Raw genomic sequence first — 11,923 nt, 5'->3', positions numbered from 1 at the left:
TTTATTGTTGTTTTAATATAAGCTTCTGCATAACTAAAACTGTAATTCAGAATTCAGAAGACAAGGTAATCTCTAGTGTAATATTTGGGTAAAGGTTATGATTAAATAAACTAGGAAGTAAAATTTCCAGGATTTTATTTATTTTTATTTTTTGTATGGTTGTCATATTATATGGGGTGCTGTTAGACTTTAAAATAATTTCTAAACACAACTGAAAATGTGAAAAATTGTCCTATGGTGTGACTGTCTCGAGCATGGTTCACTGAATTTATAAATTCAAAAGAAAAGCATAAAAATATTAATACCTCAGGCATAATTTTTACGTGTCTGTTTTAGTAAATGGCAATCATTTTTGTAATCCATATAATTCTAAAAGCGTAGGAACTTGATACATTTCTCACCAAAAACCAAACACTCTCATTTTACATAAGCCAATTCCGAAGCCCAAGACAGAACTGTTCAAAAACCCAACAAAAGGTCAAGCTCATGTTAGGTTTCGTCTCAGACTTGTTCAAATATTTAACTTTTTTAGAACCACTATAAGTGTTGCATTTTGTCGTCCTTTGGTGCGACACCCCTAAATTATATATTTTTTAATTAAAAACTGTATGTTAAACTACATAATGATGGGAAATTATGCAAATGTGTCTTGCTAACCGCTAATGACAGGTTAGCTAGGAATAGCAAGGTCATGAACTGACACAAAAGGCTGAAACATCCACACACACACACACACACACACATTTATAGCTGATATAACAATTCTAACAATTCTATGGGTGACAACTTTATCCAAGAACACAAATCAGTTTGATTCTTCCTGATATTTTACTTTTAAAATATAAACAAATTTAGGTTTGGAGGATTGAGCTTAACACCGCTTTGAATTATGTTTGAAACCAACAAAACAAAACATTTGTGCAAACAGACTTTTACCTTGCAACCTTACAGTGACTTAGATGGAGCCCTTTGGGCAACTAGTCCGGTCTTCAAAGTTACTTACACTGTTAAAAATTAGGCAAAAAAAAAAAAACCCACACAAGACAGCAAACTGGTTTATAAAATGTAATTAAGCATGTTACATAACATACATAGGGCATAAAATATTTTCACAAGGCTTTTGTGAGACTAAAATTCATGGGAAATGAAAAAATGAAGAGAGAGAAAAACAAAAATCACATACACAATAGAATAAAAGACAGAAAGGAAAAACAAAACATGTAATAGTGGTCAAATCTATAATGACACTCTCTGGACAACAACACCTGTGCACAATGCATTGAAAAGTACTGAACAGAACTTTAACATCGGCAACTGATTCTCATTCCAGTGTTCTGGACATACACAGGCAATGACAAATTCACCACAAGCAGTCAGAATCAAGATACTCGTTCCTGGTTATGTGAAACAAGTTTCTAGAGTGGGTCGTTTATAGGTGACCATCAAAACCATATTACCGCACTGTGCCACAGATTGTGTCAGAATTGGTCTGCATGCTAGTGGGGTACTGCTAATCAAACAGTTTCACTTTTAACATAGCATTACTAAACAATTAAAATAAAATATGCCCTAAGTCGTCTTACAAATGGTTTAATTTCTATGGATGATTTCCATAATATAAAAGCAAAGGGAACACTAAACAGGCCAAAATCAAGTGAAAAACAGTAAATATATTATTAAACCGTTCATAAACCGAGGACCGTCAGATACTACATACCACTGCAGATGCTAATATTTCCAAGTAAAATGCTGTTTGAAACGTACGCCATTTCAACAAGTGTCTTTTTTTTTATTTTTATTATTTCCATATTGAACTATTTAAAGCGTGACTGATCACTGGTTTCAGTGGAAGTGCACGACCCGTGGTAGTGCTGAGGTGAAACAGGTAAGAGTGTTAAAGTACAACATACAGTAGGTGTATATAGTTATCTAAATGCTTTTAATATCCCTGCAATTACTTTTTAGTCCCACACTTACCTGTGATGAAATGCATGTCCTTATTTTTAATTTATTCATTCATTTATTTTCCATTAAGATTATGTTTGTATAAAATGACACTAGTCATACTTTTCTACAGCAGAAACTGCACATTATGAAAGGCCAAGACAAACTAACTAAGGAACAGGGTTTCACCCCAAATATCTTTCTTTTCTTGTCCAAAAGCTGCACTGTGAAAAGACTAAATGATTTTATTTAATTTTTTGTCATAAACAGCTCTTCATTAATCATGGGTTTGATCTTTACTGGAGGAATTCTGGCATGGAGTGATAAGGAATGGAGATGTGTAAAAAGGTTGTTTTCTTTGTTGAAGGAGCTTGTGGTCTAGTTCTCTCCTCCCTCGCCTGCTTCTGCCTCATCTGGTGCGTTGTCAGATGTCCATAACTGATGGAAGAGGAATATATGACATGGTCAGAACACATTCAGTATTATTTTAGTATTCGTTATATACTGTTTTAGTTTTTATTAATATTTTCATCTAGCCTTTATATTTCCAGTTTTCATTTAAAATGCATGTGCATCTGTAATTACATTTCCAAATATTTTTAATTTTATTTCAATTAATAATTTAAGTACGTCATTCATTTGCCAAGGCGGCATTTCTAATAATATTATTTCAGCTATATTCCAATTAACAACAATGTTTCTAATAGTTTGTTAATAATAGAAAAAATGGTCATTTTCTCCTCTTAAATCGCATCTCTCTGTTTTTACAGTACATCACACCACTATATCAAACCATAACTGCTCATGTTTGCCCTCAAAAATGGAATCACCTGTGAGAAAATGAAATTTCTCTGCCATTACTTACTGTGAGGTTGTCTCTCAGTAGCTGCATGATAAGAGTGCTGTCTTTGTAAGACTCTTCATTCAGCGTATCAAGCTCTGCTATGGCCTCATCAAATGCCTAAATTTGTACAAAACCACATTCTTAAAAACAAATGAAAGTGTATATATCTTAAAGCGAAAGATACAGCAATCATGGCCATTTAAAAAGTACCTGTTTAGCAAGGGCGCAGGCCTTTTCTGGAGAGTTAAGGATCTCGTAGAAAAAGACAGAAAAGTTAAGGGCCAGACCCAGACGTATGGGGTGTGTGGGCTGCATCTCTGTCTTGCTTATATCAAATGCTTTCTGATAAGCATCCTGAGAGTTCTCTATGGTTGCTGTAAAAAAATAAATAAATACTTGGTTAGGCTCGCAATTCATATTGGGTACAATAATGTCAAAAAAGTCTTACATTCATTGATGTTGTACATGCATTTGTCTAGCAATTTTCTGTTATACTGTTGTTGCAAATTGAGATTTAAATGTTACATTATCTAGCTTGCTAACATAAATGTGAAATGTCGAAAATGCGAGAACAATTTGAGAATCATAATTTTGAACGGCTTCATAGTCATTAATCAATCAGAAATCTTTAGCATCTTCATAGGCAAAATTGCAATTATGATGAATTCAGGTAGTTACATTAGTTTTATGCTTGCTACCTTTTATAACAAATTAAAATAAAATAAAAATCTAAACTATAGATAAATCCTAACTATAGATTTAATAGAATAAATACTATTATAAATATAAATATTTTACTTGTAAGAAATATTATAAATATTTGTATGTATATATTATAAATTTTTTTAATTTAACAAATAAATTGCTAAGAAGAAAAAAAAAACAAATATTAAATAATAAATATTAAATAAATATAATAAATTCTACTAATATTATAAATACTTTACTTAAACATTTTTGATAATATAATAAATAATACTATAAACACTACGTTTTAAAAATGTTTAATTGCATGTTTTTGTGTTGGGGCCAGTGAAAATGTTGGCAACAAAAAGAATAAAATAAAATAAAAATCCTTACTGTGGAGGCACACAAACCTACAAAAAGAAACGCTGCTAAAACTAGGTCATCCCACAATATAAATATGAAATTGCTAATATGAGCCAAAAAGAATTTGTTGGTGAGAATGAGTATCTGTATTGAGCAGATAATGATCAGCCTATACTCAGACACCAGACAAACTTCCCCTTGTTTAGATGTTTCCAGTTACATCATACCAAGGAAAGTCCAGTCCTACATTTTACAGAAATGTGTGAATAACCCACAAAACCAGCCGCCAAACGTTCTTACATTTCTTGTCGTCTCCTGAGGCGACTTCAGCAAGGTATCTGTAGTAGTCACCCTTCATCTTCAGGTAGAAGACTTTGCTCTCAGGATTTGTGGAGTTCTGGATTAAATATTTGTTCAGCAGCTCCTGTAGAAGAAGAGTAAAAGAAAGGAATTAAACGGAGGAAAAGCCTGAAGTCCACATTAAGACACTTTCTTCATGTCATTTCACATGCAAACCACCAAGTGATTGATCTTAAATACAGGCTAAATATCAGCTCATCCTCCTGTTAGTGCCGCTCCCATGCAGACTCCAAGCAGTTTTAAGGGATTTCCCTCCTTCATTTTAGTCCAGGATTAAGCTTAATCTCCATCTCAGAGACTAGCCCCTAGCTAAAGATGAAGCTCCATCTCTGCATCCGTCTACCCATCTAAAAGTAATCTGTTTCAGGGAAAGCAACAGCTTTAAGGCACCGGTAAATACCAGATTAACCACCGCACCAAGGATGAGACAGATTACCACAGAAAGGCCAACACAACATCATGAGGTATGACCCATTCCTTACCACGGTATGGTAAGATCAGGTCAAAAAATGCACCATCAAGATCTTAATATTTCTCTCCATCCTCCTACACATCACATCGTTCTGCTTCTGTGCTTCGCAAACACCTTTACAATAGAAATCATGAGGAAACATGCTGAACTGGTAGGAGGTTTGCTCAAATCTAGGATAGTCCAACATTTCATTGCTCACTCAGTGATTAAAGGGATACCCAAAAATAAAAATTGAGTCAACAATCACTCACCCTGAATGACTTTATTCTGTGGAACATATGTTTTGGCCTTACAATGAAAGTCACTTGACTACCATTGTACAGTATTTCAAAACAACATCTTTTGTGATGAGTAAATGGCCTGTAAATATGTTTTGTCTTGAGGAGTACAAACTGCACCCAGAAGCTTCTAAACAGACAAAACCAAAAGTGTTCTCTGACATGAGAGCCTGTTTCTTCTCGCTTGCCCGAGTAGAAAGGCCTGCCAGAGCATATTTTTCATTCTTCACACTTGTCAGGGATTCTCAGCACAGAGATGCCAGTCACTGATGACCAGTCCAGACAAACAAGGTCAGTGCTATCCCAGCTTCCCATTTCTGACCTAAAAATGTAGAAGCTTCTGAGAAGACTAAAAGCAGATGTACATAAAATAGTACAAAACTGAGCATCAACCATCTTTGTATTAGGCTTAATTTATCTAAGGATTGTCAACTAGTCTTCCATCATTATTTAATATTTTTAGTGTTGGGTGTTATAAAGGGGATGAATTTATAGAAATCACATCTTAGTGAGGGTTTAGTGTGCAAACAGTAAGTTCTGTATATATCTGGAATACGAAATCCCTTTCTGAGAAGTTACTTTTCTAATTTCATGCCACCTACAGTGAAATCGGTGGATTTGTAACAAAAGAACCACATTCTACAATAAATTTCAAGATAATTATGGTTAGACTCCAGATATTTTTAGTTGTTGATCATGAACACATACAGCTGAATGTCTTTATACATTCCCCTGATGTTCAACAAATATAAATCAATGACAAATGCAGGAAACACTAGCCACTTGTTCAGTGAGCGTATGAGAGCTGGCAGCATGTGGCAGGCTGTCTGGACAGGTGTGGGTGTGGAACAACCTTGATCCCAGAGCAGATTCAACAGTGAGATGAGTCACAGACACACCCTCAGCCATCACAGACGAGCTGAGAAATCAAGCTGGAGTTCTCGCTAAAGCCGTGCACAGAACCCGGCCATGACTCACTGCACAAACACAGTTCACTGCTTACATGGGTTTAGACCGGACTACAGCAAAACCACTGATAACAGCCCCACTGATTTACCAGAAAGACAGTGGCTGATTGTGAATATTTTGTATTTCCACAAGAAGCACTTTCTGGAAGACCAGTTAGAAAACGATAAAACCGATTAATATTTTAATGTTATGGCAGATAATCAATAAATGGCCGAAGCTGGCATGAAATGGAAATTCACCCTTCTATTTTCTAAATATTGTGAACAATTGATCCATCTATTATAGTTTTTTTTTTTTTTTATTAGAATTTTGATAATTGTTAATCACAGTGTCACAATTCAGTTTTCTGTCGCTACACTATTTTGTCTAATTAAATTCAAATGAAACACTAAAATCAGTTGTTTTAAATTAGTACTGGGCAATGATTAATTGCGATTAATCGCATCCAAAATAAAAGTTCTTGATTACATAGTATATGTGTGTGTACTGTGTATATTTATTATGTATACATGCATGTATGTGTAAGAAAAAATATATTAACATTATATAAAAAATATAAAAAAAAATATATAAATATAAAAACATAAATATAAAAAAAATATATACTGTAAAAATATATAATTTATATATATACCTAAATAATAAATACACAAAAATTAATAATTATCAACTTTGCCTATAACTCATATGATGTCACTAAATTGTATTATGTACATAGGTGGCTTACATACTACTAGCATCTAACATTGAAAAAAAAAAAAAAAACTATTGGGAGCGCACTACATATTGTACAATACTGTTGTACAATACTATATATAGCAATTATCTATACAAGACCCATAAAACACAGTCTAATGGTAATGAATTATGGTTTTCTATGAATAGACCGCAATAAGCTACCATTTCAGCTCTTTCTGTGAGAAAATAAACCACAGCTTCCATTTTTGGAACAAACCTCCTTCAGGCAACATTAAACATTATTGCATTTATTTAAAGGAACAAAGTGTCAGAGTGGATAATGCTGAATTATTCCACCAGTAGCACAAGCACTGAGAATGAGGAACTGCACAGCTCACTATTACCCAGCAGGCATTCAGAAAGCGTTACAGAACTGCACCTGAATGCACCTTCACACACATCCACAACTGAACTTTGAACATCTCATCAAGTCAGGGCCATGATTTGATTATATAAACAAACACTTCCTTCTGTGGGAAGTGTCTAAAAGAAAACACTCTTTATACATAATACCAATTTGATCAAGGTAGGTTTGCTATACAAAAAGGTATTAAATAAAAACTGCACAACTTCTAATTGGACTCATCATCACTACATATTCTAGATATAAAAACAATGAGCCAGTGACTGTCCTTGTACAAGACTGTGCATGCTCCCCTTAATATAGACACCGTCACCTGAGCCAAAACTGGGCTGCTGTTCCATCAGAAAAGAGCATATATTCTCTACAATGTTATGTGTAACACACACGTGGTGAACACATAATCATATGATACATACATATGAATAAGGTCACATCACAGCAGTGCATAAATTTAAAACAACACTCTCGCTCGTCATTAATTCAACAAAGACCAGATACAAAATGCACATATAAAAAAAAAAAAAGAAAAAGAAAAATCAATCCTTCAGCAATGACATGACAAACTTGTACTATTTGCATACTGATTTGGATTGGTATTTATTACAGACTAGGGCTGCACTGTTTGGGGGAAAATATTTAATTGTGAATAATTATATAAAATAATAAAAGTGATCTCAAAATAAAAATATTTATATATTGAACCATCAAGCTGTTATTTTGGCAAAACACTGCCAGAAGCCCTTGAAGCCTCTCTTTTATTGACAATAGCTGTTTTACAAACTCTTGCCAAATATTATTTGGGATGATGGCACATTGTGTTCCTAAATGCACAATATAAGTGATCCAAACACAGAGCACATGTAGAGATGAGTTTGCGTTTGGAGCAGCTTTTCCTGCTGAAAGCACCAGCTCGTGAGCTGCTCGTGAGCAAATTAACACAGTGCCACACTTAACTCTAAAACATGCAAGACATTTAATTCATTGATAAATCACACTAAGTCATATCCCAGTTTTGTTTTTATTTCAATCAACTGTGTAGCCCTGTTACAGACATTTGTATTCTTAGTTGTGACTGGTGTTTTCTTTCTTCCTGTTCATCCATGGCTATTGCAAATTATTTTATTTAAAAAATTAACACTATTCTTTTACATTGTATGAATGTGTATACTCACCAACACGTCATTGCAGATATCCCGCAGTTCAGTCTCCACTTTCTCCCGGTATTCCTTCACCATCTGCAGTTTCTTGTCATTTCCTTCAGTCTTCTGCTCGATGCTGGAGATGACCCTCCAGGCAGACCTCCGGGCACCCACCACATTCTTATAGGCCACAGATAGCAGGTTCCTCTCCTCATTAGACAGCTCGGTCCCAGCTTCGGTCACCGACTTCATACAGGTCGCCATATCATCATAGCGCTCGGCCTGCTCGGCCAGCTTCGCCTTCTGGATGAGCTCTGTTCTGTCCATCCTGCTGCTTTTCTTTAAGTCTGTGAGTGTTTCTAGGTCTATGTGACACTCGACTGATCAATGGAGGGGAATAAACCACTGCTTAATTCCTGGAGAGGCTGAGGAGGAAAGATAATGACAGTCAGACTCCATATATTGATTAGAGAATAGTGACGAATCATTTATGCGAAAAAATCATTCTGTTCACTACTATACATTGGTGAAATGTGTGGCTACTTTCGTGGCTTCAAAGACAAAAGAATTTGAATCCAAGCTGTGGAGAATTTAACACAATTTACTGAATGAGTCAATGTTTTGATTCTGAACTCTGAGGATCTCTAACAGAGACGTCTTGTCATTAATGAACTGGGAGATCTCAACTCTTGAAAGAACAAAAGCAGTTAATAGAATGATTCAATGAATCGTTCATATCAAAAGACAAATTTGTCGCCACCTACTGGCGTAACGATTAGAAAGAGTCACTGAACAAATCTTTTTGATGAATGACTCAAAAGATTCGAATCACTTAAATGACTCAAAATCCCTATCACCACTTAGAGAAAGCCCTTCGTATGAATCTTACACTTCCATTCGCTACATACGGACTAAAATTCGTCTTAAAACCTAGTGAGTTGCCTACCAAAACATTATTTTGGGGCGCGTTCCGTCAGATGTTGTCTAGGTAGGCAACACTGAGACACGGATAAGGGTGTGTGTGTGTGTGTGTGTGTGTGTGTGTGTGTGTGTGTGTGTGTGCAGCTTAACACATCTGTGTCAGTGCGATCAGTACAGCCCTGCCCTGTTCACTAAAACGTGCATGTCTTCAAAGTGGCCCATTGTTATAACGTCATCTTAAATACACAAAATAGGACACTGTAGTTCAATACACGGATCACAATCAGAGAGTCAATATTAATCAATGAAATCCAGCCTGATTTCCGCAGCAACGAGGTTACAAGGCGTTATATCTCAGCCGTCAGATATGCATATTACCATATATTACCATACATTTTAGTATGCCACAAATAGCTCTATTTAGATCAAATTTTAGCAAAATATATTTTTCTAAGCATCTTTTTAAAAAGCAATTACAGCAATCTGACGACCCGCCTTTAACAGCGATGGGTCTCGTCTTGTCTATTACACATTATTATTTTAAGACAACAAATATATAACAAATAAGCAGCCGGAGAATACAAGTGCGCCATATCAAAAGTTAATAAATTTTTATTACGTTGTAATAAACAAATCAACCCTTTTTCCTGATCGATATGGACGCAGTTTGGCAGCCCCTCCTGCCTCTCAACCGACCGCGCGGTTATAACGATTACGCAGTCCATTGAAAGATTATAAAATGTATATAACGATATAAGCTTGTACGATAAATAAACACAAAACTTTAAAGCTAAAATACGTTAGATTACATCTCACCTCTAGGTCAATGGTTGACTCCACCGGATTGATAGCCTGTGAGCTTGGATGGCTAGGAAAAAAACGTAGTAGAGAAAGACAATCGAAAGTGTTACCGAAGCACGTCGCTAATCCCGCCTGTCAGCCAATCAGATCCCGTGCTTCCCTCCTGTCTCTCGTTTTACTTCAAATGATCAGCCAATAGCTGGTTAGCGCGGGGAATGGAGGCGGGCCGATACGAAAGCGTTCGGTTGCCCCGTAGACTCTGACTTGTAGCCACGGGGTTTCCTCCAATTAGAGCACGGGGGATGACGTCACTATCGCTATGGTGATTCCCCCCTCCTCCTACTCATCCCCAGCATCACCATCAGCATCATGATTGGGAACTGGATGCAGCAACAGCAGATCCAGCCTACCTACTGAGACTCAAATGCCATCTCTCGAATTAATCAGATTTCAGAGATAATTGCTTTGCTTCTTTTAAGGGCTAGTTGAGACTATAGGAGATGTGTTTGGGTTTTGCAAAAACGTACAGTGTTGAGCCCTTAAATAAGAACAGATGTTGTAATCCCAGCACAGATGTAAAGAGAAGGACAGATTTCCAAACATAGCAATAAAGTAGGAGAGGCCTTTCCACATTGTGAATATAAACATACCTTAGGCTAAAGACACTTTTACAAGTTTGTCATTGCAACCAATTTAACTGTGACTATTCACAAGTGGCAATTTTTGCATTAATATAACAACAAAAATACTTGATATTAATGATTTTTCTGTTACCATATCATGGATTCACACACTGTTCAAAGGTTTGGGGTCAGTAAGAGTTTTTCTCTTATGCCTACTTGATCAAAAATACAGTAAAAACAGTAAAATTGTGAAATATTATTACAATTTAATATATTTTAATGTAATTTATTCATGTGATGATAAAGTTAAGTTTGCATTACCCCAAATTTTTTGATTGACAGTAAATAATACACTTTTAAAATTCGTAGAAACAACGAAATATTAATTAATAAAATACAGCAGAGAAAAAAGTATTAGCCTGACCATTCCTAGAGCCTAAAGCCCAGAGAGTTCCCATTAGACAAAAGGCATTTTAACTTTGTTGAAGCATGTTTTACTCTCCGCAGTCAATTTCCTGTGAGCTAACTACATCAGACTGAGTAACTGGGTGGGGCTGAATGTATGACCAATTTTGACATCCTAGCTTTGTCTGAACAGGTTGAAGTAGTCATCCATTTAAACACACAATAACTCACATAAGTGACTATAGTTAATAAATCATAGTTGGTATAATTTTTTTCAAAAATGATGTAAGACTTCAGCCAAGGACAATCAAGGAGTAAATTAAACAGGTAATTTATTTTTTAAAAATGGGAATTTTATCTGTACTTTAGACAACTCACACCCAACTTGGCTTTTAACCAGAAGCTCATCTATTAAGAAAGAATCAGGGTTTCAGTCTCTCTCACACACACACAGGCAAAGACCAGGCTCAGCTTATAGACGAGAAGGCTTGTTTAATGTTGTGTACAAAATTCCAGCAGGTCATGTCCTACAACCTTACTGTGCATTCACATCGCTGCCGTCGAGAGTGTCAAAAATCGCTCTGGACGCGCTGCCAACAATGCTGTAGAAAGATTCGTGAACGCTCTGATGTAGAACGAATGCTTATCTTGTATTTAAAGTGGCAGCAAAGCAAACAAGCTTGTTGATCTTGTGCAGAGTGACCAAAAGGAGGGTAACGTTAGAAGTTAACCTCTTTAAATATTGTTGTGGATGAAGTATTAAGATCCTTTACCTAATAATGTATAGAGCACTAATACCACACTGTAAAAATACTCTGATACAAGTAAAAGTCATGCAAAAACATGCAATTTTCATGAGCCCTCTTATTTTGTTAAAATTATAACCATTTCGCATATTCTGCAAAGGGTACGTAAACTTATGTGCACAACTGTAGCATGTGATTGAAAGGTGCTGTGTTGGTGAATTAAGCAGCAGAATTGAGCAGTCTCTCAGTGACGGTGCTGTCACTGTAAC

The 11,923-nt window shown here is 35.7% G+C and overlaps 1 protein-coding gene across 1 annotated transcript; it reads right to left on the bottom strand.

Annotated features, from left to right (window-relative positions):
* Nucleotides 1-1,052: 1,052 nt before the first annotated feature.
* LOC109065870 (14-3-3 protein zeta/delta-like) lies at nucleotides 1,053-10,051 on the bottom strand. Its single transcript, XM_042774655.1, has 6 exons — nucleotides 9,896-10,051; nucleotides 8,192-8,583; nucleotides 4,139-4,262; nucleotides 2,999-3,162; nucleotides 2,810-2,905; nucleotides 1,053-2,382 (listed from the first exon to the last, which is right to left on the bottom strand). The coding sequence occupies exons 2-6, from the start codon at nucleotides 8,483-8,485 to the stop codon at nucleotides 2,323-2,325; spliced, it is 738 nt and encodes a 245-aa protein (XP_042630589.1). The 5' UTR covers nucleotides 8,486-8,583; nucleotides 9,896-10,051; the 3' UTR covers nucleotides 1,053-2,322.
* Nucleotides 10,052-11,923: the final 1,872 nt, after the last annotated feature.

The sequence above is a fragment of the Cyprinus carpio genome, chromosome A17 (assembly GCF_018340385.1).
Source record: "Cyprinus carpio isolate SPL01 chromosome A17, ASM1834038v1, whole genome shotgun sequence".
Taxonomy (NCBI): Eukaryota; Metazoa; Chordata; class Actinopteri; order Cypriniformes; family Cyprinidae; genus Cyprinus; species Cyprinus carpio.
This window is presented reverse-complemented; position numbering and strand designations above follow the sequence as displayed.

Bases quoted from the DNA above. Each gene is read 5' to 3' on its own strand.
- LOC109065870 (XM_042774655.1), bottom strand. From the start codon at position 8,485: ATGGACAGAACAGAGCTCATCCAGAAGGCGAAGCTGGCCGAGCAGGCC. The intron at 3,163-4,138 runs GTAAGAACGTTT...ATTTTTTTACAG, and splicing joins CTCAGGAGACGACAAGAAAT to CAACCATAGAGAACTCTCAG. The intron at 2,383-2,809 runs GTAAGTAATGGC...CTCTTCCATCAG, and splicing joins TACTGAGAGACAACCTCACA to TTATGGACATCTGACAACGC.